We start from the raw sequence: 26879 nt of genomic DNA, 5'->3' as shown, positions 1-26879 counted from the left end.
TCTCTTTTCTGTCCAAAACTCTCCCAATTTTTTTTGTTTTTTTTTTTTTTTTTAGAGAAGGTCTTGATCTGTGGCCCAGGCTGGAGTGCAGTGGCATGATCTTGGCTCACTGCAGCCTCCACCTCCTGGGATCAAGTGATTCTCCTGCCTCAGCCTCATGAGTAGCTGGGGTTACAGATGCCTGCCACCACGCCCGGCTAATTTTTTGTATTTTTAGTAGAGACGGGTTCCTTGGAGGTGAGAGAGGTTGATGATGTCAGATTCTTAGAGAGCTAAGGCAAAATCATTTCTAGCAGTTTGAACTCCCTTTAGTCCAATGGGGGAGGCAGTCCCTCTCTTTGGAATAAGCTCCCTGGGATGCCTCTGGCTTTGATGCCCCTCACTCTGTAGGAGACCTCAGTTTTAGGATTGTGCTTTTGAAGCCTCTGTTTGTGAGTCCAGTTCAGGAAGGGGTGGGGCTTCACTCCCCCTCAGCTGGGGGCTCCCTCAGGGTACCCTTGGCTTTCTCTCCCTCTCTAGGCCTCTGCTCTGTAGGGCAGGAAGAAGCTGGTGGCAGAAGGGCTGTGTAGGTCTGTAATGATCCGAGGGGTTCATGTTGCATGCTGCCTTGGGTGATCCACCCACCTGAGTCAGTTCAGGCCGGGCACGGTGTCTCACGCCTGTAATCCCAGCACTTTGGGAGGCCAAGGCGGGCAGATCACGAGGTCAAGAGATCGAGACCATCCTGGCCAACATGGTGAAACCTCAATTCTACTAAAAAATACAAAAATTAGCTCGGTGTGGTGGCGCACGCCTGTAGTCCCAGCTACTGGGGAGGCTGAGGCGGAGAATCACTTGAACCTGGGAGGCAGAGGTTGCAGTGAGCCGAGATCCTACCACTGCACTCCAGTCTGGCGACACAGCAAGACTCCATCTCAAAGAAAAAAAGAAAGAGAAAAAAAGAATCAGTTCAAACATCCTACAGCGAAGCCTTTGAAATTGCCCGGGGCCAGGTGCAGGCTCCCTCCTCAACCTGCCCCCCACAGCCCCTCCTCTCTTGCTCCCACCCCACCTGCTGTCATTCTCTGTTGTGGGTTTTCTGAGTCTAGCACAATCCAGGCACAGAGTAGGCACCAAAAAACTCCAGGCACCAAAGATGGTGTTGGTTAAGATGACACAGAGAGAGAGAGAGAGAGCCAGCGCAGGTATTTAGGGGGAATAAAGGAGGGAGGGGTGGGATGGGCTTGGGGGCAGGGGTGAAGCTGCACAGGAGGCAGAGGGGGTCAGAGGAGAGGGCATAGGGGTAGGAGCGTGGGGTGTGGCTGGAGGAGCATCCTGGGTCATCAGACCACTGTGCTGAGGATGGAGGAATCCTCAGAACGCACGGGCAGCACTGGGGCCCGCTTGAGGGAGCGCCGGGTCTCATCTCGGTTCTGCCACACGTAACGCACCAGATAAGCCACCACAAGTGTCAGCCAGCCCCCCATGGTGACCAGCAGGGCCACATCGGTGCTCCTCCGGGCCCCGCCCCGCCCTGCCCCACACAGCTCTTCCTCCCCTGCCAGCAGCAGGAACTCCTGCCCCACGAGGTCCGGTCGGGCTCCTGGGCCACACACGATGCCTGTCCCAGTGCCTGGCGCCAGCCTCACCTGCTGGAGCACTTCCTGGAGGGCGCAGTCGCAGTGCCATGGGTTGGCGGATAGGTTCACTTGGATCTGTAGTCCCACAAAGGCCTCCACGGGCACCGAGGCCAGCTGGTTGGCAGAGAGGTCGAGGTGGCGCAGCGTGCCCTCCAGGCCCTGGAAAGCCGCCCCTGAGAGGTGGGCAAGGGCATTATGGGACAGATCCAGCTCCTCCAGGACAGGCAGGTTCTGGAAGGCACCAGCAGGCACAGATGCCAGCTGGTTGGCATCGAGGTAGAGCTTGCGGGTGTTGTTGGGGATGCCAGAGGGCACAGTCCTCAGACCTGCCTGGCTGCAGCGGAATGTCTGTTCACCTGCTTCCTTTGCCACATAGCAGCCCCGGGGAGGCACCAGGGGGCTGGGCACAGTACCCCCTGTGCCTATCATCAGCAGGAGGGACAGGAGGTGACCTGCTGTTGGGAGCATGGCCATAAATTGGCATAGTCCTGGAGTGGAGTAGGATCTGGGGAAGAAGAGGCCACATAAAAGAAGAGTGAGTCAAGAGAATCGCATGCCCCACCGCCAGCTTTCTCCTCCTGAGGTCCCTCTGGGGAGTGTCTTTGGGCCGGGGCCTCTTCTCTGGGGGCTTCTCTCAAGCCTGGGTGACTTTTTCACTTCCTTCTTGGGGTCTCTCTTGATTTAAGGCTCCTCAATAGGGCCTTTTGGGTAAAGGGTCTTTTGCGCTTGAAACTCTTTTAGGTTCTGTTGATTCTAGAAGGTTAATCTATGAGGCCTTGTTGGCCATTCTGGGTCTTCGGGTTTCTAAGTTTCTGCCTCTGTCTATGTATTGATTCCTGTCATCGGAATAAAGTCTTCTTCCCCTACCTACCTGGGAGGCTGCCAAGTGGGCTAGGTAGGCACCAGAAGGTCTAGTTGGCACTCGTGTGATGGAGACAAGGGGGACAGATGAGCGATAGGGTGTCAGGGCGTCCAGCTAGGCCAGGTGACGAGGTAAAATGGACCTCTGACCCCACCTTCTATGCCCTTCTACCCCTTTTCTGGGAGCATCCACCCCTCTGCCTGCCCCAGCTCTGTCCTCTCTGCTCTGCACTTTCTCCCTCCTCCTCCCCATCCTCCTCCATTCTTCTCACCCCTGTTGGTGGCAGAGCCTTCTGGAGTGCAGGTGCCCTCTCCCTGGATGGAGGCTCCCTGCTGCTGGGCTCTGGAGACCCGCTTCCTCCTCCAGAAGCCCTGTTTGCTCGCAGCTGCTGAAAGTTGGGGGCTGGGACCCAAGAGTGTTGGGTTTCCTGGCATGTGACTCCGGGCCCAGGTGTCGGATACCTGAGCCATGGTGTGGCCAGGCAATGCCAAGAGAGGGCAGATCCTGGACCCTGATGACCTCTGTCGTGGGGAGACCAGGCCCCAGTTCCATTCCCTGCACCAGGCTCCCCTCCCAAGGTCTTGATGCTGCCATCTTCCATCACTCCTCAAGGCTGAAACTCTGCTTCCCAGAACCCTTCTTCCTTACCCAGAACCTGGCTGGGCAGAAGGATCCCTTCGTGGCAGACCTGGCAGGCAGAACTGGGTGGGCCCCATCTCACATCCACTGTCTCCAGCAACCAGTATCCCTCCAACTCCATTCCTCCCCCTATCCCCTTCTGCCCTTCTTCCACGCTCAGTGGCCCCTTCTTCCATGGTGAGCAAACTTCCCCTAGCCTTTCCTTGGAAAACATGTCTGTCTGGGGTTCCTCATCTCCTGGCTCCTCACTGTGCCCAGCCCTCTTGCCTGCCAGGAGTGCTGTAGTTCAACTTTAGTTTGTTCTCTGTGTGGTGGATTGATTGCCTCTCTAGGAGTTGGAAGTTCTTTAAGGCACCTGAAGACTGATGTGGTTGTCTCTGAGTTTTCCTGCTGATTTTATGATCTGGATGAGAACTGACTCAGGTTCTCTCTGTTTGCTGGAGCCCCGGACTCTCAGGTTGGCACTTTGAATTCTCCCTCAGGCCTGGGCACCAAAGAAGGCTTGGATGACTTGTTCCTCTAGGGCGTCCCTACCCCAGGCATCATTTGCAGGCCATGCCACTCCTCGATACCACCCTCTCCTGATGTTCACTGGGTAGTGGGAAAGAAGGATTTCAAGGCAGAAGATGAGATTCATGTGTGACCGTAGGGTTGGGAGGACCCGCCAGGGTTGAATCGATGTGAAGGTACTTTGTGAAGTGCTGTGCAAAGGCTAGTTGTTAGGATTACTGACTTCCAGAATGCATCATGGTCTTCCTCCATGATTTCATTACCCACGCCAGGCTTTTCCCCTCCACTTCCTCTCGTATGCTGTGCAGGGGCAGGGATGACAAGGGGTCATAGATGTGATCCATGTGGATGACCCATCTCATTTCTTAGCCCATGGTGGCTTATCCCCTGCAACTCCCTTGACCCTCAAGTCCAACCACATGACGCCTCCTGTGGCACCATCCTACCTACAGTATCTCCAGTTCGGTGCTGGGATTCAGAGCCTCAATGATTGATAGAGCTCAAAGGAAGGGACCAGCCAGTTGAACCCTCCTTAGTTTGCAGACAGGTAAACTGAGGCCCAGAATGTGACCCGAGTTACACAGTGTCAGTGGCCAAAGACCAGAGCCCAGTTTTCTGACTCCTTGTCCAACCACTTTTCATTGCCTGCTAGCAGCTGTTACCTCTGTGCCACGCTTACCAATACCCTACATCCTTGCATGTTGAGCCTGATGGTACCCACGGTATTGTATTGTATGGAACCTGGAAGCCCTCCTGCCAGGTGAAAGAGGTGGAAAAGAACGGGAGAGTGGGGTGTCACAAAGACTAGGAAGGATATACTTACGCAAAGGAAGATGAAGTCACACGCATTGGAGATCTTTCTGAGAAGGATTTTTCTTGCTGGATTTTGCAAGACTATGGGTGACCAGGACTGGACATGGAATTGTATAGCTCAGTGCAAAATAAAAATGGGGCGTGTGTGGGGGGGTCCCTTGTTTCAAAAACCTGTTAAGAATTTCTTCCTTTTTTTTTTTTTTTTTTTTTTTTAAGATAGAGTCTCACTCTGTGGCCCAGGCTGGAGTGCAGTGCTGTAACCTCGGCTCACTGCAACCTCTGCCTCCCAGGTTAAAACGATTCTCCTGCTTTAGGCTCCCAAGTAGCTGAGACTATAGGTGCCTGCCACCATACCCAGCTAATTTTTGTATTTTTAGTAGAGACAGGGATTCACCATATTGGCCAGGCTGGTCTCAAACTCCTGACCTCAAGTGATCCACCCACCTTGGCCTCGAAAAGTGCTGGGATTACAGGTGTGAGCCACCATGCCCAGGCGAAAGCTGTTAAGAATTTCAAGGCCTTGCCAGGTGTGGTGGCTCACGCCTGTAATCCTAGCTCTTTGGGAGGCCAAGGTGGGTGGATCACTTGAGGCCAAGAGTTTGAGACCAGCCTGACCAACATGGCGAAACACCATCTCTACTAAAAATACAAAAAATTAACTGGCCTGTGGTGGTGCACACCTGTAATCCCAGCTATTTGGGAGGCTGAGGCATGAGAATCACTTGAACCCAGGAGGCAGAGGTTTCATTGAGCTAAGATTGCGCCTCTTCACTACAGCCTAGGTGACGCATCAAGGCCCTGTCTCAAAAAAAAAAAAAAGATTTTCAAGGCTGGGTGCAGTGGCTCATGCCTATAATCTTAGCACTTTGGGTGGCCAAGGATCAAGGAGCCTCACGAGTTTGAGACTGGCCTGTGCAACATAGTAAAACCTTGTCTCTACCAAAACAAACAAACAAACAAACAAAAAATTGTCCAAATACAGTTTCTACAAAAAGAAAAAATAAATCAACGGACCATGGTGGCACATAGGCACATATTTGTATTCCTGGCTACTCGGGAGGCTGAGGTGGGAGGATGGCTTGAGCCTGGGAAGTGGAGGCTGCAGTGAGCTGTGATTGCACCACTGCACTGTAGCCTGGGTGACAGTGTGCGACTCTGTCTCTAAAAAATAAAAATAAAAAAGAATTTCAAGATGACGACAGCAGCACAGTGTAAAACCAAGTTGCAGGGCTCTTCTGAGCACAGAGCATGAGGTCTTGTGGGACCTCGTCGGCTGCATGCCTGTGAGGCTGGCCCTGCAGGTTACCTTTGAACAAGCAGTTGCAGAAGCATGATGGGGACTAGATCGGATGGTAGGATACCAGATGATATCATCTCTGAGGATGTACTCACCACAGACTCATTTCTGTGATATCAACAGGGGCATTTTGCAGACTCACATTTGTCTAAGGAATCAGATAACTTTCTACACTTAGGCAGGAGAAGCAACAAGCAATCCTTTTCTCTGAGGGTTACTTGTCAATAAGGCCAGACACTCTGCTGCTGGCTACTTGGGTGTCCATTTTGGGACTGTCGCTGAATGTGGGACAGAAAGCTGATCAATCCTCCCTTTCCCCCTGTTCCTCTCTCACACTGGGCAGGGGCTTTAACTGAGGCACGAGAATTGAGCCTGGCTGTTGATGGAGGGTTATTTCCTTCTAAGACTAGGGCAGCTTCCGGGAAAACAGTGGGACTAGGGTGTCCAGCACAGCAGCTGTGGGAGAAGCAGGAGCCCAGCCGGAGCTGTGGATGTGGCTAATTAAGGAAGGCTGAGTGCAGACTCAGTGAAGGAGGGAGATCTGAGGCGAGGGAGGAACCACACTTAGGACAGTGCACACTGCAGACTAGGGACTGCAGAGTTGGAGCAGAAATTCTCTGCCATTCATTTATTTGTTTATTCATTCAGTGAGAATTTCCTGTGAGCCTTGTATGCTAGTCGAAGGAAACATAGACAGGGTTCTTAAGGTGCTGGGTCTATGTCAGGGTTCTCAAAACACCCTGCACGTTCAAATCACTTGGGGAGCTTTTACAAATTAGTTATGCTGGGGTTAACATCTGGACCAATTACATTAAAATCTCTGTGCATGGGGTCTAGGCACTGGTTTCTTTCAAAAGCTCCCCAGATATGTCTAACGTGCAGCCTGGGTTGAGAATTGTTGGTCTGGAGGGAGACACAGACATGTCTCCACAATGCTTTGATGTGATGCCTGCATTAATTGATGTTTGTACAAGGAGCTGTGAAGCATAGAGAGAATAAGTATTAATAACATGGCAGAACTATCCCTTCCCTCCTACTACCAGATAACACACATGGCTTTGGGAGTGGCAATGCACTCAGTCCTTGACAATTCAACCTGATTGATCTTCTCAGCCATCAGAAATCCTGTTGCCTACTTCTCCAATCTCCTTTGCAGCTGAGGGCGGCCCAATTCTGGTCAATGGCATCTAAGCAGAAGTTTGCAGAATAGGTTTGTGGGACAGTCTTTGATTTGCTGGTAAGAGAGGATGGGGCTGGGGCTCTGCTCTTCTCCGTACTTTTTTTTTTTTTTTTGAAATGGAGTCTCTGTCACCCAGGCTGGAGTGCAATAGTGCGATCTCGGTTCACTACAACCTTCACTTCCCGGATTCAAGCAATTCTCCTGCCTCAGCCTCCTGAATAGCTGGGATTACAGGCCTGCACCACCACACCTAGGTAATTTTTGTATTTTTAGAAGAGATGAGGTTTCGCCATGTTGGCCAGGCTGGTCTTGAACTCCTAACCTCCAGTGATCTACCTTCCATGGCCTCCCAAAGTGTGGGATTACAGGCATGAGCCACTGCACTGGCCTTTTTTTTTTCTTGACAGAGGGTATCACTGTGTTGCCCAGGCTGGAGTGCAATGGTACAGACACAGCTCACTGCAGCCTTGACCCCCACCAAACTCAATCAATCCTCCTGCCTCAGCCTCCTATGTAGCTGGGACCACAGACATGTGCCACCACAATGAGACAATTTTTGTTTTTGTTTTTGTTTTTGTAGAGATGAGGGTGTCACTTTGTTGCCCAGGCTGGTCTCAAACTCCTAGGGTTCCTGCCTCAGCCCCCACAAAAGTGCTGGTGATTACAGGCATGAGCCACCATGCCCGGCCCCTACTTTGAACATGAAAGGGTCAACTCAGGCCATCTCGTGGCCATGAGACAACAAAGCATAAAGGGAAGGTTGAATATTATTGAGATGTTGGCCTGGAAATCACTGAGCTACTCAACCAACACCAGCAACCGCCACCTCTAGACTCAATACGTGAGAAAGAGAACCCCCTAATTTCAGTGCTTCTCAATTTGGCTGCATACTGGAATACAGGCAGTTTTGAAAACTCCTCATGCCTGGGTACACCCACGGAGATTTTGATTGAGTTAATCTGGCATGTGTCTGGTGATGGAGATCTTTTTTCTTTTTGAGACAGAGTCTCACTCTGTCACCCAGGCTAGACTACAGTGGCACCATCTCGGCTCACTGTAGCCTCTACCTCCTGGGTTCAAGAGATTCTCCTGCCTCAGCCTCCCAAGTAGCTGGGATTACAGGCACACGCCACTATGCCCAGCTAATTTTTGTATTTTTAGTAGAGATGGGTTTTCTCCATGTTGGCCAGGCTGGTCTCGAACTCCTGACCTCAGGTGATCCACCTGCCTCAGCCTCCCAAAGTCCTGGGATCACAGGCGTGAGCCACCGTGCCTGGCCAGGTGATGGGAATTTTCAAAAGCTCCTCAGGTGATTCTAATGGCAATCTAGGGTAAGAATCATTATTTGGGTTTTCTGTTGCTTTCCGCTGAGAGCATCCTTAACTGGTACACTAGCTTTTCCAGGGTACAATCAAGGAAGACTTCACCAAGGAGTGACATTTGAGCTGAGCTTTAAAGGGTGAGTTACTCAGGTGGTGAAGCAGAGCGTGCAAAAGCAAGGGAGCATGAAAGGGCTTGGCTTCCAGATCACTGCGTGGATGGAGGGGGTGGTGGCAAAGGCCAGGGGTAAAGAAGTAAAAAGGGAGCAGATCCTTGTGGCTTGCATACCATGAATGCATTGGGACTTGATTCTGTGGCTTATTGATTAAAAAGGTGTTATTTAGTTTTTATTATTTTATTTATTTAGTTTTTTGAGACGGAGTTTCACTCTTGTTGCCCAGGCTGGAGTGCAATGGCATGATCTCAGCTCACTGAAACCTCTGCCTCCCAGGTTCAAGCGATTCTCCTGCCTCAGTCTGCAGAGTAGCTGGGATTACAGGCACCCGCCACGACGCCTGGCTAATTTTTGTATTTTCAGTAGAGACGGGGTTTCTTCTGACCTCAGCTGATCTGCCTGCCTTGGCCTCCCAAAGTGCTGGGATTACAGGCGTGAGCCACTGCGCCCGGCCTATTTATTTAGTTTTTTTGAGATGGAGTCTCCCTCTGTCACCCAGGCTGGAGTGCAGTGGCTTGATCTCGGCTCACTGCAATCTCTGCCTCCCAGGTTCAAGCGATTCTCGTGCCTCAGCCTCCCGAGTAGCTAGGATTACAGGTGTGCACCACCATGCCCGGCCAATTTTTCTTTTTATTCTTGTTATTTATTTATTTTTTTAGTAGAGACGGGGTTTTACCATGTTGGCCAGGCTGGTCTTGAACTCCTGACCTCAAGTGATCCTTCGACCTCGGCCTCCCAAAGTGTTGGGATTACAGGCGTGAGTCATTGTGCTCGGCCAAGTTTTTATTTTTTTTATTTTTTATTTTTATTTTTTTATTATTATTTTTTTTCATTAAAGAACAGTCGAAATTTATTGAAAGTTTCTCAGGGATGAAGAGGAGGGGCTTACACAACAGGGATGAAGAGGAGGGGCATCATAACAAAAACGAAATTTTTGAGTATTCTTTCCCCTGCCCCCGACTCCAATGTTCCATTACATACATCCATGGCCCAAAATATCTTTTTTTTTTTTTTTTTTTTTTTGAGATGGAGTCTCGCTCTGTCGCCCAGACTGGAGTGCAGTGGCGCGATCTCGGCTCACTGCAAGCTCCGCCTCCCGGGTTCACGCCATTCTCCTGCCTCAGCCTCCCGAGTAGCTGGGACTACAGGCGCCCACAACCGCGCCCGGCTAATTTTTTGTATTTTTAGTAGAGACGGGGTTTCACCGTGGTCTCGATCTCCTGACCTTGTGATCCGCCTGCCTCAGCCTCCCAAAGTGCTGGGATTACAGGCGTGAGCCACCGCGCCCGGCCCTCCAAAATATCTTTAAATTAAAAAATTGAGGCCGGGCGCGGTGGCTCAAGCCTGTAATCCCAGCACTTTGGGAGGCCGAGATGGGCGGATCACGAGGTCAGGAGATCGAGACCATCCTGGCTAACACGGTGAAACCCCGTCTCTACTAAGAAATACAAAAAATAGCCGGGCGAGGTGGCAGCGCCTGTAGTCCCAGCTACTCGGGAGGCTGAGGCTGGAGAATGGCGTGAACCCGGGAGGCGGAGCTTGCAGTGAGCTGAGATCCGGCCACTGCACTCCAGCCTGGGCTACAGAGCGAGACTCCGTCTCAAAAAAAAAAAAAAAAAAAAAAAAAAAAAAAATTGAAAACCTCCACCTTGCTCCTCACCATGCCCTCTTTCCTCCCCACCCTTAGTCCTTGCCCTCTGTGTCCCTTTATCCCTTTATGCAGAAGTAATCTTAGCCTCTTGTGATTTAATTTTTCCTGTCATTTTGAATGTTCGGGTGGAGAAGGGGAGTGGAAGTTACAAGGAAGAAGGGACAAAAGTGTGTTGGGGAAGACTTATCTGATAATATATTCACAGTACTTTAGAAAAACCAAGTTTTTATTTTTATTTTTTTCGAGACAGGGTCCCACTCTGTCTCCCAGCCTGTAGTGCAGTGGTGGCATCACAGCCCACTGTAACCTCAACCTCCACAGGCTCAGGAGATCCTTCCACCTCAGCCTCCCAAGGGGCTAGAACCAGAGGTGCATGCCACCATGCCCAGCTAATTTTTTTTTTTTTTTTTTTTTTGTATTTTTGTGTAGAGATGAGGTTTGGTCATATTGCACAGGCTGGTTTCAAACTCCTGGGTTCAAGTGATCCGTCCACCTCAGTTTCCCAAAGTGTTGGGATTACAAGCATGAGCCACCGCATCTGGTCAGATTGAAAGGTTTTAAAATTAGATTTGATATTTGGATCACTATGTTGGTTGTGTTGGGATGTATTGGTGGCAGGAAAACAAGTTATGGCAAAGGTCTAGGTGTGAGATGATAAAGACCTGAGGGGACACATGGCATGGAACTGGAAGAGCCATCACTGGGGAGTCCCACGCTCTGTCTTGGCCTGTGCAGTGCCTGGGGAAATTCTTGGGCTAGACCCGAGACCAGCAGATGTTTATGCCACGGGGCAAATCCTTTCTGTTTTCTGGACCCTCACAGTCTCTGAGATCCCGTCTAGCCTGATGCTCCACATGTCTAGAATGGCAGGCAGGGAAGAGGCTGAGGCATGGCAGGGCCCTGGCTCCCAAGTTCAGGGCCCAGGAAAGGGAGCCTCTGAGCCTCCCACCGCAGGCAGTCTGAGTCACAGCTCCTCCCTCTAAGGGTGGTAACTCTATATCCCCAACATGTGACCCTGGGGGAAAGAAGTTCAGCAGGCCTCCATCCCCTTCCCTCCCTGATGTTGGAGACCCCCAGGTCCAGCCTGGATAGGGGGATAACTGAAAGGAAGATAGATAGATAGATACATAGATAAATAGATAGATAGATGATAGAGAAGATAAAGAAGGGCTACCTTCTGTATCAGGTCAGCCAGGGACCCATCGAATGCCAGGCTACTGGGCAGTTTCGGGGGGAGGACAACAAAGGCCTCTGCTATTCTTCTTCCCTGCGGAAAAGAGCAAGGGGTGTACACATATACTTCATGCTGCCATGCTTGGAGGTACTCTCTCATTTACTTAACACATATCTGAGCACGTACTGTGTACCAGGGCCTCTTAGGCACTGGGGATTCAGAGTTGTGTGTGTTTTTTGAGACAGGTCTCGTTCTGTCATCCAGGCTGGACCGCAGTGGCATGATCACAGCTCACTTGTAGCCTCAACCTCCTGGGCTCAAGCCATCTTCCCACCTCACCCTCCCAAGTAGCTGTGACTACAGGCGTGCACCACCACGCCCAGCTAACTTTTGTATTTTTGTGTAGAGCCACCTGCGCCTGTCTGAGAACATTAAATGTCCCCCAACGAATGAGGGAAGACTGGTGTGTGCACAAATACAGCCATCTGATCACCTAGGGGTGGGCTTGGACTGAGGCATCTGCCAGGGTCACAGGAGCCTGGAGGATGAAGCTTGGACATTGGGGAAGGCTGCACCGAGAAGGTGACAGGTGAGGTAGGCCTTGAGGGATGTATAGGAGTCCATCAGATGGAAAAGGGTAGGAGGCTGAGACAAGAACAAGGGAGAGCTGTGTGGCTGTGGTCGGGGATATGCAGTTCTGTCAGAGGCGTGTGAACCAGAGCAACTCCATCTTAAATAGAAGCTGGGTAAAATGAAGCTGAACCCTACGGCTAAGGCATTCTAAGTCACAGGATGAGATAGGAGGTCAGCATAAAATACAGGTCATAAAGACCTTGCTGATAAAACAGGTTGCAGTAAAGGAGCTGGCCAAAACCCATCAAAACCAAAACAGCAACCACAGTGACCTCTGGTTGTCCTCACTGCTACACTTTCAGCAGCGCCATGACAGTTTACAAACACCATGGCAACGTCAGGAAGTTACCTTAAATGGCCTAAAGAGGGGAGCATGAATAACCCACCCCTTGTTTAGTGTATCATCAAGAAATAACCATAAAAATGGGCAACCAGCAGCCCTCGGGGCTGAGTAGCTATTCTTTTGTTCCTTTACTTCCTTAATAAACTTGCTTTTACTTCGCACTGTGGACTCGCCCTGAATTCTTTCTTGTGTGAGATCCAAGAACCCTCTCTTGGGGTCTGGATTGGGACCCCTTTCTGGTAACAGTTCTGTTACATAGTTCAGTTAACATTTATTGAGAATTCACCCTGTTCAGGAAATGCAAACGTGAGACAGGGAGCGAGCCTAGCAGCCTAGGGGGAGGCAGTTCTGTACCAGACAAATAAAGCCCTCTGCCCAGTGCCTGCAACATAGCAAACAATAATGTTTGCTGTGATTGTTACTGAAGGAGGAGCTGGCCTTAGGCAGGAGAAGGTGATCTGGGAACAGTGGCCACTGAGATTTCTAGACAGGTGAGGATAGGAGGCTAGGAGTAGGAGGAACTCAGTTGGTAGGGAGCTAGGGGGTCTTGTCTTGAACCTACTGTGTTTATATCCATTGTCCTTTTGATCTGAAATACTTCCAGTTTTCTAACTGCTTTTGTTCATGGGAGAGTGTCAGTTGTCCATATCAAAGAATATGCAGGTTGAGGGGTTCCTAAGGTACCTCCCTGCACTTGGTTCCCCGGGGAGGTTCTTGTTCCCAGGCACAGACTGGAGGATGGGGGCCCAGTGGCCCTGACCGGTTCAGCCCTTTCTCTGCACAGCCCAAAGTAGCCAACCACAGGACTGGGTGAGGGAGGCAGAACAGAGTGCCCGCGGGCGATGCTGCCAGTCTCGCACCCGCTCCTGGCTTCTGACTGGCTCAGTAGTTTTCTGGAGGGTCACTCGCTGCTCTTTTGTCTGCTTAACATCTGCCCTCCCCTCCCCCTCCTTCTTCCCACCACGTGCCTGGGATATCCCCCACCCAAACAAAAATAAAAACACAACTGTCAATGAAATAAGCAGTTCTTTCCTTCCTTGCACTTGCTCTGGACATGACCTCACCACCCGACCTTCAGGAAGCAGGCTGGGGAGGAGGGGAGGGGTAGGAGTGGAGAGGTGGCATTCTTTCCCCCAGGGGAAGGGGCTCTGTTTCTTTTTTTTTTTTTTTTTTTTGAGCTGGAGTCTCGCTCTGTCGCCCATGCTGGAGTGCCGTGGTGAGATCTGCAAGCTCCGCCTCCCGGGTTCACGCCACTCTCCTGCCTCAGCCTCCTGAGTAGCTGGGACTATAGATGCCCGCCACCACGCCCGGCTAATTTTTGTATTTTCGGTAGAGACAGGGTTTCACCGTATTAGCCAGGATGGTCTTGATCTCCTGACCTCGTGATCTGCCCGCCTTGGCCTCCCAAAGTGCTGGGATTACAGGTGTGAGCCATGGCGCCTGGCCGGGGGCTCTGTTCCTGACACCCCTCCTCTCAGCTTCTAAACACGGCCAGCAGCATCCCGGGAACACGTTCGGTCCCCGCTAGACGGTGTATCTCTCACAAGCAGAGGCCCAATCACCACTCCCAGATCACCAGATGAAAGCACACTGAGGCTGGGGAACGTGTCTACCTCAGCAGCCTAAGGAGCTCCAGAGGGCAGGGAGAGCCTGTGACAGAGGCTCATTTTGTTTTAAAACACTTTTCATAAAAAATTTAAAAGTAATATCACATTATGCAAAGTTTGAAACTAGAGAATGAAAAAGATCACCCTGAATCCCTTCATCCTGATTCAAGGTTATTTTTTTATTGTTGTCTCTCTCTCTCTCTCTCTCTCTCTCTCTCTCTCTCTCTTTCTTTCTTTCTTTTTTTGAGACAAAGTTCTGCTCTTGTTGCCCAGGCTGGAGTGCAATGGCATGATCTCTGCTCACTGCAGCCTCCGCCTCCTGGGTTCAAGCAATTCTCCCGCCTCAGTCTTCCCAGTAACTGGGATTACAGGGGCACGCCACTGTGCCCAGCTAATTTTTGCATTTTTAGTAGAGACGGGGTTTCACCACGTTGGCCAGGCTGGTCTCGAACTCCTAACCTCAGATGATCCACCTACCTCGGCCTTCCAAAGTGCTGGGATTACAGGCATGAGTCACCGGGCCCAGCTGTTGTTGTTTTAGGAGACAGGGCTTGCTGTATCGCCCAGGCTGGAGTGAAATAGCGAGATCATAGCTCACTGCAGCCTTGAACTCCTTGGGCTTACACGATCCTCCTGCCTTAGCCTCCTGAGTAGCTGGGACTATAGGAACGCACCACCATGCCCGGCTAATTTATTTTTATTTTTTATAGAGATGGTGGTGGTGGTGGGGGGGGGTCTCATTATGTTGCCCAGACTGGTCTTGAACTCCTGGCCTCAAGCTATCCTCCCGCCTCAGCTTCCCAAAATGCTGGGATTACAGGCTTGAGTCACAGTGCCCAGCCCAAGGTCTGTTTTTATTTTGTTGAATTTCCATAACCCTAGTAAAGTAGATGCTCAAATATCATTCAAACATGGAATGAATTAATAAAAGGCAACACATACTGAGCACTTAATTATGTGCCAGGAATTGTTTCAAGTGTTTCATTTCACATTTACTGACCCATTTAATATCCACAACATGAGGTGGGTATTATCATGATCATCACCATCTTCATTTACTTTATTTTTTCCAAACACCAGTGTCACTTGCCAATTTATTTAGCAACAAGGTAGCTGAAGCACAGAGAGGTTCAGTAACTTGCTTAAGGTTACACAGCTGGTAACTAGAGGAGCTGCGAGTTGAACCCTGGCAGTCTGGTGCCACAGGACATTACTAGTGTTGCTCTATTTTGGCTTATCGTAATCATTAATGTATATGCAGGTTTAGACTTTTTTTTTTTTTTTTTTTTTTTTTTTTTTTTGAGACGGAGTCTCGCTCTGTCGCCCAGGCTGGAGTGCAGTGGCCGGATCTCAGCTCACTGCAAGCTCCGCCTCCCGGGTTCACGCCATTCTCCTGCCTCAGCCTCCCGAGTAGCTGGGACCACAGGCGCCCGCCGCCTCGCCCGGCTAATTTTTTGTATTTTTTAGTAGAGACGGGGTTTCACCATGTTAGCCAGGATGGTCTCGATCTCCTGACCTCGTGATCCGCCCATCTCGGCCTCCCAAAGTGCTGGGATTACAGGCTTGAGCCACCGCGCCCGGCCAGGTTTAGACTTTTTATTATGAACAGTTTTAAAAATAAAAAAGTAGAGAAAATAGCCCAGGCACGGTGGCTCATGCCTGTAATCCCAGCACTTTGGGAGGCCAAGGTGGGAAGATCACTTGAGGTCAGGAGTTCAAAACCAGCCTGGCAAACATGGTGAAATCCCGTCTCAACTAAAAATACAAAAATTACCGTGATGTAGTGGCGTGCACCTGTAATCCCAGCTACTTGGGAGGCTGAGGCAGGAGAATCTCTTCACCCGGGGAGGCGGAGGTTGCAGTGAGCCACTGAGATTGTGCCACTGTGCTCCAGCTTGGGTGACAGAGTGGGACTCTGTCTAAAAAAAAAGTAGAGAAAATAATATAAGGAACTTCATGTCCTCATCACACAGCTTCAATAATTATCACCTCATGGCCCATCTTATTATTTCCCTAATGTTCCCAGTCCAGATTATTTTGAAGCAAATGCAATCACCATATCTTTCATTCACAGATATTTTAGTATGTATGTCTGAAAGAAGGTCTTTTTTTTTTTTTTTTTTTTGAGACAAAGTCTCACTCTGTCACCCAGGCAGAGTGCAGTGGCATAATCTCGGCTCACTGCAACCTCTGCCTCCCAGGTTCAAGCAATTCTCCTGCCTCAGCCTCCTGAGTAGCTGGGGCTACAGGCATGTGCCACCATGCCTGACTAATTTTTTGTATTTTTAGTAGAGATGCGGTTTTACCATGCTGGCCAGGCTGGTCTCAAACTCCTGACCTTGTGAGCCGCCTGCCTCACCTCCCAAAGTGCTGGGATGACAGGTGTGGGCCAAGGAAGATTTCTTTCTTTTTTTTTTTTTTTTTTTTTTTGAGACGAAGTCTCGCTCTTGTCCCCCAGGCTGGAATGCAATGGCATGATCTCGGTTCACTGCCACCTCCGCCTCCCAGGTTCAAACGATTCTCCTGCCTCAGCCTCCTAAGTAGCTGGGATTACAGGTGCCTGCCACCACGCCTGGCTAATTTTTGTATTTTTAGTAAAGGCGGGGTTTCGCCATGTTGGCCAGGCTGGTCTCGAACTCCTGACCTCAGGTGATCCACCTGGCTCAGCCTCCCAAAGTGTTGGGATTACAGGCGTGAGCCACCGCACCAGGCCATGGAGGACTTTTTTAAATTAAGAGAACAATCTTACCACAATTCCATATCATGCCTAAATATTTAGAATTCTTTAATATCATTGAATACCTTGTCAGTATTCAAATTTGCCTGATAACTTAATAAAATCTTTTTTTTTTTTGAGACAGAGCCTTGCTCTGTCGCCCAGGCTGGAGTGCCAATGGTGCAATCTCGGCTCACTAAAAACTCTGCCTCTCAGGTTCAAGCGATTCTCTTGCTTCAGCCTCCCGAGTAGCTGGGATTACAGGCGCCCACCACCACATCCAGCTAATTTTTGTAGTTTTAGTAGAGACGGAGTTTCACCACGTTGGCCAGGCTGGTCTCGAACTCCTGACCTCAGGTGATCCGCCTGCCTTGGCCTCCCAAAGTGCTGGGGTTACAGGCATGTGCCACCATGCCCGGCCTTTTTTTTTTTTTTTTTTTTTTTAAGTCAGTTTGCTTGAATCAGGATCCAAATAAAACTTTTAGTTGATATCACTTAATTTATTTTAATCTGTAAGTCTCTCTCCCTCTTTTTTATTCCTTCTTTTTTTTTTTTTTTTGAGACAGGGTCTCACTCTGCTGCCCAGACTAGAATGCAGTGGCACAATCACAGGTCACTGCAGCCTTGACCTCCCGGGCTCAACTGATCCTCCCACCTCAGCCTCCTGAGTAGCTGCAACTATAGACACACCACCATGCCCAGCTAATTTTTGTATTTTTTGTAGACATGGGGTTTTACCATGTTGTCTAGGATGGTCTCGAACTCCTGGACTCAAGCCTTGGCCTCCCAAAGTACTGGGATTACAGGCGTGAGTCATCATACCTGGCCCCAATTTTATTTGTTAAGGGAATTGAGTGTTTGTCCTAATTTTCTTCATTCTAGACTTTGCTGACTATATCCCTGGGGAATGTATCTTATGTTATTTTGTGTCCTTATTTTTTCATATAACTTAGCAAACATTTCCCCATACTGCCACAGGGTTTTCATAATCTGTCCTAAATGGCTTCATACTATTCCATCCAGTGGATATACTGTAATTTTTTTCTTGGGCATTTGGTTGCTTTCAGTTTTTCACTACTATAAATATTGCTGGAATGAACATCCTGACACATTGCAGCTTTTCCTGTACATGGGATGACTTCCTTAGAATATGCTACCAGAAGTGTAATTATGGCTGTGAGGCATGGAGAATTTTTCAGCTTCTTGGCACACAGTGACAATTGTTTGTCCAAGGGTTTGTGTGTCCCCCAGCACCAAATAAGAGAGCTGTCACCCACTCTGAGTAGTGCTTAGGGCTATTCACAGTTGAAGAACGTTTGGGGAAGACATGGTAATTATGAGGGCAGATTTAGAGAAGGAGAAAGATGATGACAGGGACTCCGGCTAAATAAAGCAGAAAGTGATCTGCAATTTACCACAAACCTAGAATGAGTCAGAACTCTGTTCATTCCTATTGTGAAAAAAAAAAAATCCTTGATAACAGGGGTTATTAATAGTGCATGACATGTCCAGTAATCTTTCTGTTAGACTCTGCATTAGTCAGAACCTCATTGGAGACGTGGACTCAGTCTGGGTCACTGAACTTCATAGAGATGTCAGGAAACTGACCAAGACCCAGAGGGCTCGATCAACTTGATGGAGGATGAAGAATCCCAGAGAAAAATCAAAGGAGTCAAGCAGGCTCACTTCGGAAAAAACAGGCACCTTTCTTGCCTTAATGCGGGGGAGGTTTCTGTGGAAAGAACAACACTGGGTTTGCTTATGTCTGCAGAAAGATGCCTATAAGGAAAGGCACCTCCACAAACCAGGAGAAACTTCCACAGGACACAGGCAGAGCTATGTCAGACTCGGGTGATTATTTCGATCTTGGGATGAGCCCTTTTGGGGCCATTGGCCCTGGAAATATTCAAGAAGCTGCCTGTTCTGCTCTGGGTGGTTCAAATACCCACCTGCCTGGTGACCACCAAGTGTCTCTGGGGGTCCCACTCCAGCTGTGTGACAACTGTTTCCCGGCAGCTCCCTGGGGAAGGAAGGGTAGGTGGAGTCCGAGTGAAGTGCTCCCCAGTTTCCCTGGGCTAGCCTTTTCCTTCATGTTCCCTCACTTTCAGTTCAGGGTGCCATGAACTGCCATTCAGAGTCAGGTTGGCATGCCATGACATCATCTGATCTTGATATTCCAGCCCTGCCCTGCACAGAGTGGACTTAGAAAGAAGCTGGGTAGGGAGTTGAAACTACTCAGACAAGGCCTCTTGGTGACATGGAGAATGGGAGTCACCGAGGAGACCTCAAGAGCAACCTCCTAAAGTAATATTAAGTAGATTCATACAATGCAACAGGTGCTTTACATACATTTTTTTGGGTTCCCACAACATTGGAGGTGGGGTTTCGCAGGTGTGGAATTGGAGATTAAGACAAGTAATTTGCCCAAGGTCACATTGCCAATAAAGGAGGGCCTGCCCTATGTCTACCAGGCAGTAAAGTCTGTGCCCTTGCCTTTAGACGATGCAGATGTGAAAACTGTAGACCAGAACCTCTCATTCAAAGCCACACAAGCTGACCTGAGACAGAAACTCAGGCTCCTTACTACTGATCAAGGAATCTATGATACGTGGCTTCTTCTCACGTCAGGTGCAGGGAGGCCAAGGAAGTGGCCCGGTCCGGGGCAGCCTGGGCCAAGAGTGACTGAGAAGGAGAAGGCAGGCTCCGTTCTGGGCCCTCCAGACCCTCACCCCAGCCAATGTTGTGAAAAACGCGCTCCCAGGAGGGCCCAGCAGGGCAAAGGGCCAGGCTAGTCTGTTTCTGGAGGAGCCAATCTGGGGCCGGGGCGGAGGCAGCCAGGTGCAGTGGAAAAACCCTGTACTTGGGGTCAGAATATCTGGGTTTCGATCCAGTCTGGGACCCAGCAAAGACCTACAGCAAGTTACTTACAAGTCCGAGTCTCCTCATCTGCAAAACTGGGGCACAGATAAAATACACTTGAAGGGCACAGGAGCAAAAGTTGGAATTGTTACGCACCAAAATTCTATCATCCGATCTGACCACGTCACGGTGCAACTTCCAACCGCGCGTCCCCGGAGAGTCCGGGAACGGAGCCCAGGAAAAACTACAACTCCCAGGAGCGTCGGGCGGGCCGGCCAGGAACCAGCAGAGGAAACTACAACTCCCAGGAGGCGTCGGGCGTGCCGGCGCGGGGCGGTGACGTCGCGGGGGCCGGCGCGGAGCGCTGATTCGGCCGGAGCTGCCAGCGGGGAGGCTGCCGCCGCGGGTTGTTACAGCTGCTGGAGCAGCAGCGGACCCCGCTCCCGGGAACCGTTCCCGGGCCCTCGATATCCGGCCCCGCACGGTGAGCCCAGACGGAACCAGGAGGCCCCAGGGCTAGGGGAGGGGCGGGAGAGAAGGTAGGAGCTGCTGGGGAGGCGCCCCGGGCTGGATAGACGGGGGCAGAGAGAGTGGGGGGTGGAGGGAGTGCATCAGCCGAGGGGGTGCAGCGGCTGGGGAGGTGGCCAAGGAATAAAGTGCGAGCTGGAGGCCGGGGTTGGAACGTCGGGAGGAGCGCCTCGGCTAGGGGTGGGAGGCGGGGAGCGGCTGGGCTTCTGGGATAAACGTTTGGCTGCTTCCAGGGCTGGGTGAACGCGTGGAGATGGCTGTGGGGTCCCGGACCTGGCCGGGTTCCGAGTGCCAGGACCCAGACTGGGCAACAGAGCGGGACCCCTCCCCCCGGCCCCGCGCCCGAGGTCTCACTCAGAAAACCCCAACAACAGTGAGGACTCCGCCTCTTCGCTCCTCCTCTCCTCTGCTTACTGCGGGTTCGCCTGGGCACTCGCTTTCCGCTCCCACCGCCCTCCCCCAGTCGGGGTGGCTGGGCCAAAGTTGAGATGTGATCAGCCGTGGTCCTGCAGCTTGGGGGGTGGGCGGAATGGAAGTGGCATCGTGACGTGCTGCCGCGGACTCCCCTTTGGGGTCCCCATCCAGGCCCGGATGTTTTGTGCTCCTCTTCCAAGACAGGGGGTTTGCTGTTGTGAGGGCTGCTCTTTCCTGGGGGAGGGAATGGGAAGGGCTCACCTGGTGGCTGCCCTGGTGGTGCTCAGCCTTGGCTTGAGTGTCTGGCATACTGGCTGGGCCCGAATATTTGTGCGTGGAGCCAAGCGGGTGGGGAGGGAAGAAGGGGGAAAGAGCTACCAGCAAAAAAGTGGTTAACAGAACAGAGTTGCTGCAGGCTCTGGTTTGAGGCAGGTTATGAAACCACATCAGGGCCCGGCACTAAGCAGCCACCTGCCAGCTGTGGCAGCAGAAGATTTTAGCTCAGCTCCTGTAGACCTAGTCGACCTGTGCCAGCCTCTTCTCTCTGTTTCTCCCCATCTAGGGGAGGGGTCGGTTGGTTGGTTTACTAATGGAAGTGATATGTGCCTGTAGTCACACGAAAGTCTCAAGAGTGTTTCCTGGCTGCCAGTCTTTTTGTTAGTTTATTGATCTCTTCTTTTTCAGGGGTGTCTGGTGGTTTCCTGCTCTCAGGGTACCTAGTGTTTAGGCTTCAGGAAGAAGCTTTCGGGGGTGTCGGCTGGGACCCAGGTCTAGTCTTTTCCTAGGCTCATCGAGTTTTGTTGGCTGCCCTGTGAAAGCCAGAAAGGGGTATGGGGTCCTGTGGTCTGGGATTCCACGAGGCTTTTGGCACTCTTGGACAACTACTAGGAAGGGTTAGTGGGCTTTCTACACCAGCACCTCTGTAGGTGCGGGTTACAGAGAGGTGATGGGGTGGCGGTTTCAGGTCAGACTTGGGACGCTGTTTCCCTCTCCTTAGAGGTAAGTCCTTCAGAGCCCTCACTTCTCAGCCACATGCCACCCTCTCGTCTCAGGTGGAGGCTTTTGCGTAGTAGCTGTCCCAGGGGCTGCTAGAGTAGCTGAAGCCCCAAGGCCCTGGGAAGATAAACAGTGGGAGCCAGCTCTGGCTTTCTAGATGCTAGGATTTCTGTTAGGCTCCATTATCCAGCCTCATGGGCTGCACTGATGGGTCCCAGGAGCATCACTGCAATCAGAGTGCGCCCCAGGCTGGCGCACAGGTGTTTGCTTGTTGGGATGGTGTGTTGTGGGTCACGTTTGCCCTGAGGTCTCTAAGCTTGGAGCTGTCTGAGAAGAGGAAACTTGCTCCTCTTATCCTGGAAGTAAAGAACTGGCCCCTGAGGATTCAGGCTCCTGTGCAGGTTTGGCTAGTTCCTAGTCAGAAGTAGATAGCATGTGGGTCTGAGGGGGTTGCTGCAGGGGCGTGAGACAGGTGGCCTTCCGGGTACTTCTAGAATATCTCTATCTGGGAGTCTTCTCTGCATTCCCAGGAAAGATGGGGCTGTTAACATGGTGATGATCTTATGGTCTTTAGCAAGCAGGACCCTACCTCAGATAGGGAGGTGAGCCAGTACACAGGTGCCATCCGTCTCCGCTTTCTCCTGGTCACAGGGCCCTCAGGGATCTGGGGACAGCCAAGCTCTGGACAAGGGGCAGATCATTCCACCCCTTCCTTCTCTACTTCCCTCTGCTCACTGTGGGTTGCGGCCACCTCCTGGCTCCTCCTGCTGCAGGACTCCCACCGTTGGTGCTGGGCAGGGGAAGGCATGGTGCTAATGTACACCTGGAAACAGGTGCTGAGAGGGGAGGCTGAGGTGAGGATGGGCAGGACAGAGAAGAACGGGGCCAGGAGGAAGACCACAGGTTCGAGTCTGTGCCCTTGGGAGACATATGTTGATGTGGGTTCCAGCGCTCTGTGGGAGTTATAGGTGTTGGCCACATTCTCTATCCTCGCCTCTCTTGTGGGGAAAAGGACCCTGGTGGTTTGGCAGCGGAGTGGGTGGCAGCACAAGGGTTGGCCTGAGTGGCTGCCAAATGGAGAAGACATCCAGATGGGTTATTTTGTGTCACCCAGGAGGGGTGCCTTCCAGGTCCGGGCAAAGGTTGTCGCTAGTCTGTTGTTTTCTTCTATCTTCCTCCCTCCCCACTTCCCTCTTTGTACCTGATCAGTCCTCCTAAGTTGGGGTTTGGGGAGATCCAGAATTGAAAAAATTAGAGGAGGTGAGTGGATGCAGTGACCTCAAAATAGTTCGTCCACTGCTGCCTGTACCCACAGGCCTCACTTCTTTCCCTCCTGATGGGAAGGGCTTAAGAGTGGATGTCCCACATCAGGCCCTCAGTGAGACACAGTCCAGCAGGGGTTGTGCTGAGTGAGAATTCTGTCTCTGGGGCTTTGTCGGCAGAGGGTCCTCATGGGAGTGCCATAGGGGGTGAGGCTGGGGGATGGGCCTTGACTTCTCTGCTCTGGGCTGCATGCCTCTTGATGACCTGTCCTCCAATGCCCTGCCAGGGCCCTGTCCCAATGGGATAATGCGTGGGGCAGCCTGCTGTTTATCCCAGCCCAGCAGCAGGAAATGAGTAGAGCTAAGTCCACATGGACTTTCTCCACCTTCCATGCTTGAGAATCAAAAGAGTGGAACTGCCTGGAGTTCTCAGGGAAGGAAGAGCCTGCCTCCCAGTGGGATCCGAGGGTGAGAGGGGGCAGGGAAAGCAGTGTGACCTGTCTGACCTGTGCTGCTTGTTTGCAGAACAGTGGAGAGGGGCAGCAGGATGAATGTGGGCACAGCGCACAGCGAGGTGAACCCCAACACGCGGGTGATGAACAGCCGTGGCATCTGGCTCTCCTACGTGCTGGCCATCGGGCTCCTCCACGTTGTGCTGCTGAGCATCCCCTTCGTGAGTGTGCCTGTCGTCTGGACCCTCACCAACCTCATCCACAACATGGTGAGAGCCTGCCTGCTGCCTGCTCCTGCCCTCTGGGCTGCTCTTTGGCAGGGCTGAGGGATAGGAGGAGCCTGTTGGGCCTGGCCCAGATGTCAGGGTGACGTACTGACGTCTGCCTCCAGAGCCCAGGCCTAGTCCTTATCTCTCTGCCTTGCTCCCCCTTCTGGGTTCCTGCCCTGTGTACCATGATAAGAATCAAATCTGCAGATTTTTCCACATCTCTCAGGTGGGGTGGCTGTGGGCCTGGAAGATGTGCCCCTGAGAGCTAAACAAAGGACTCCAGAGAGTTCCTAGGACCCGGGAGTCCTGGTGCCTAGGCTGGTACAGAAATGCCCCTTTCTCAAGTTAGCTTCTCGAACCGTCTTCTACTCTTGCCCTTCTCTGCTCCCTCACCACTTGCTACCTTGCCCTCTTTGGAGGGTAAGCAGGGTTTAGTCCCATCTGCTTGCCTCCTCCCAGCAGGCACAGGGGGCTATGAGTGGCCTGGAGGGGCAGCATCTCGGTGCCTGTCTCGTGGCTACGCATTCTCGTGCCAGGCCTAGCCTGTCCCCCAGGGAGTCCCCTTGTTCTTCTCCTGCCAGGCTCCCAGCTTCTTCCTGACCTCCAGCCCACATCCCCCTGCCCAGCAGAGGGAGGCTCCAGATCACTGGGAGTTACTTCTGTCTGTGACTGGGTGGAGGAACTGGGCAGGGGGCCCTTTTCCCTTTTGTATCCTCTAACAAAGACCTCGTCCTCCAGGGCATGTATATCTTCCTGCACACGGTGAAGGGGACACCCTTTGAGACCCCGGACCAGGGCAAGGCGAGGCTGCTAACCCACTGGGAGCAGATGGACTATGGGGTCCAGTTCACGGCCTCTCGGAAGTTCTTGACCATCACACCCATCGTGTTGTGAGTGCCTGGGCTACAGGAAGACACCAGCAGGCAGGGCAAGGCCTGGAGGACCCCAGGGCCCAGTCATGCTTATTAACCCTGCTGTGGCTCCTGGTGTAGGGATGAACAGAGGAAGTTGGAATATTCCTGGGTCTTAGACTGAGCTCAGGCTTTGGGCCTCCCTGGCCCCGTCTTTCCTCCATTGGAGCTTTCTTCCTGCTAGTGAGATAGGCCCACAGGCTTGGGGTGAAGTTGGGAGGTGGGGGCCCCGCTGGGCCGGGAGGGGCCTTTTTAGCCTGAGAGCTCTTGCTTCTTACTCTGGTCTGGGGACCTCTTCTGTAACTCCTTAGCCGTCAGGATTCTGCCTTTCCCTACACAGGAAGTGAGGGAGGAAGGGGTCCTCCCAACAGTCTTTTATCTCTCTCCTCACCCTTCCCCTCCCAGGTACTTCCTCACCAGCTTCTACACTAAGTACGACCAGATCCACTTCGTCCTCAACACTGTGTCTCTGATGAGCGTGCTCATCCCCAAGCTGCCCCAGCTCCACGGAGTCCGGATTTTTGGAATCAATAAGTACTGAGGGTGCAGCCCCTTCCCCTGCCCAGGGTGGCAGGGGAGGGGTAGGGTAAAAGGCATGTGCTGCGACACTGAAGACAGAAAGAAGAAGCCTCTGGACACTGCCAGAGATGGGGGTTGAGCCTCTGGGCCTAGTTTCCCCCCTGGCTTCCCCCAGTAGCCAACTTGGAGTAGCTTGTAGTGGGGTTGGGGTAGGCCCCCCGGGCTCTGACTTTTTCTGAAGTTTTTGATCTTTTCCTTTTGCTTTTTGGATAGAGACTCCATGGAGGTGGTCATGGAATGGGCTTGGCTCCTGGGCTGAACATGGACCACGCAGTTGGGACAGGAGGCCAGGGGAAAAACCCCTGCTCACTTGTTTGCCCTCAGGCAGCCAAAGCACTTTAACCCCTGTGGAGGGAGCGGAGGGCGGTACGGCTTCTGGATTGTGTCACTGTGATTCCTAGGTTTTTTCGATGACACGCAGTGTGTGCTTTTGTGTATGGAAGCAAGTGTGGGATGGGGCCTTGCCCTTCTGGGTAGAGAGCTGTCTGATCCAAGTCTCAGGCTTTTGGCAGCTTCCCTGCAGCGCACCCGGGGCCCTGGGTGGGAGTGGGGAGGGTCAGGTGGGGGGAGATGGGGTGGAGTGTGGATGGCTTGGTCCCAGAGGTGAGGGGCCAGGGTTGCTGCCATCCTGGCCTGGTGGAGGTTGGGGAGCTGTAGGGGGTTAATGAGTCGAGACTTAGAAGAATGGGGCCACATAGCAGCAGAGGACTGGTGTAAGGGAGGGAGGGGTAGGGACACGAGCTAGACCCAGTCTCCTTTGGGATGTGGGCAGGGAGGGAAGCAGGCTTGGAGCGTTGATTTACCCACAGAATGTGATAGTAATAGGGGAGGGAGGCTGCTGTGGGCTTAACTCCTGGGTTGGCTGTTGGGTGGACAGGTGGGGAAAAGGCCCATGAGTCATTGTAAGCACAGGTCCAACTTGGCCCTGACTCCCGCAGGGGTACGGGGAAGCTGTGACAGAAACAATGGATGCTGTGGTCCTCTGCAGGCCCTCACCCCTTAGCTTCCTCATGCAGACTGGCACTGGGCAGGGCCTCTTATGTGGCAGGCACATGTGGCGCTGTGAGGCCACCCCACGTGGGGTCGGTGGTGAGAGTCCTGTAGGATCCCTGCTCAAGCAGCACAGAGGAAGGAGCAAGGCGTGGCCTGTAGGCACTGTCTCAGCCTGCAGAGAAGAAAGTGAGGCCGGGAGCCTGAGCCTGGGCCGGGGCCTCCTCCCTCCCCAGTTCGACTAGGGACAGTGTTAATTTTGAAAAGGCGTGGGTCCCTGTGTCCTCTTCCAGGGGCCTGAGGGAGCAGGAGAGGTCACTGGGCCTGTTTTCTGCCTCCTGGCCCTGCATCTCCCACCCCATGTATCATAGGGAACTTTCACCTTAAAATCTTTCTAAGCAAAGTGTGAATAGGATTTTTACTCCCTTTGTACAGTATTCTGAGAAACGCAAATAAAAGGGCAACATGTTCCTGTTTCCCTGTGTCTGGTCTCTGCTTCCTGGAAGGCTGAGGGGAGGGGGCAGGGGTGTGGGCACAGCTCCGGCTGAGGTGCTGGTGGGGTATCAGTGCAGCTCTGACGGTGGCGGGAGGGGCGCTGGGACTGCTGGGCTTTCTGCTGGCTTCAGCAGGGAAATCCCCCAAGGGGGCTGTGAGGGAACTGGCAGCGACGGCAGCAGTAGTCAGAGAGCAAAATTCTCTGTGCTTTTGCCTGGCTGTTCTCCGACTGGTCTTGCGCCTTGACCCCACAGGCTGGGGTGACCTGTGCCGTGGCCAGGGAGGGGGGCAGTCCGGCAATGGTTTACACATGGAACCAGGGTCCCAAGCAGTGCCCAGTCCTTCCCAGTAAATCCCCAGCCCTTCTCCAGTTTCTCACTTCTCTCCCCAAGGCCTTTCCCCAGTCACCTCTCCCCTGGGAGTGCTGTGTTTCCTTCTGGCCTTTCAGTGGAGGGGACTTTTCATACTTCCTGCTCCCACCATAAGCCTGAGTGGCAGGGGAAGAGGTTCTGGGGACTTTCTGAGGCCACCATGGCTAGGAGAGAGGAGTCCTATAGCAAGGAATCCTTATCTCACGAGGGCACT

The 26879-nt window shown here is 52.2% G+C and overlaps 2 protein-coding genes across 12 annotated transcripts; one reads left to right on the top strand and one right to left on the bottom strand.

Annotated features, from left to right (window-relative positions):
* Nucleotides 1–876: 876 nt before the first annotated feature.
* On the bottom strand, nucleotides 877–19621 carry LRRC3C (leucine rich repeat containing 3C). Of its 5 annotated transcripts, none has more exons than XM_065531505.2 (3): nucleotides 19555–19621; nucleotides 11241–11333; nucleotides 877–2124 (listed from the first exon to the last, which is right to left on the bottom strand). In XM_065531505.2, exon 3 carries the CDS (start codon nucleotides 2091–2093, stop codon nucleotides 1323–1325), a length of 771 nt encoding a protein of 256 aa, XP_065387577.1. In that variant the 5' UTR covers nucleotides 2094–2124; nucleotides 11241–11333; nucleotides 19555–19621; the 3' UTR covers nucleotides 877–1322. The 5 variants fall into 5 exon arrangements, 1 of the variants encoding a protein (XP_065387577.1); XR_010581872.2 differs by lacking the exons at nucleotides 877–2124; nucleotides 11241–11333 and adding exons at nucleotides 17025–18271; nucleotides 18489–18559 and having other exon boundaries at nucleotides 19468–19621; XR_006693020.3 differs by lacking the exons at nucleotides 877–2124; nucleotides 11241–11333 and adding exons at nucleotides 17025–18271; nucleotides 18489–18559.
* Nucleotides 19622–19764: 143 nt separating this feature from the next.
* On the top strand, nucleotides 19765–26275 carry ORMDL3 (ORMDL sphingolipid biosynthesis regulator 3). Of its 7 annotated transcripts, none has more exons than XM_005584054.4 (4): nucleotides 19765–19882; nucleotides 23129–23319; nucleotides 24058–24209; nucleotides 24636–26275. In XM_005584054.4, the coding sequence occupies exons 2-4, from the start codon at nucleotides 23146–23148 to the stop codon at nucleotides 24769–24771; spliced, it is 462 nt and encodes a 153-aa protein (XP_005584111.1). In that variant the 5' UTR covers nucleotides 19765–19882; nucleotides 23129–23145; the 3' UTR covers nucleotides 24772–26275. The 7 variants fall into 7 exon arrangements, with proteins under 7 accessions (XP_005584111.1, XP_005584110.1, XP_045230805.1 ...); XM_005584053.4 differs by having other exon boundaries at nucleotides 23124–23319; XM_045374870.2 differs by having other exon boundaries at nucleotides 19765–19937.
* Nucleotides 26276–26879: the final 604 nt, after the last annotated feature.

This window comes from Macaca fascicularis, chromosome 16 (genome assembly GCF_037993035.2).
Source record: "Macaca fascicularis isolate 582-1 chromosome 16, T2T-MFA8v1.1".
Classification (NCBI taxonomy): domain Eukaryota; kingdom Metazoa; phylum Chordata; class Mammalia; order Primates; family Cercopithecidae; genus Macaca; species Macaca fascicularis.
Note: the sequence above shows the minus strand (reverse complement) of the source record. Positions and strands in the feature narration are given on the sequence as shown.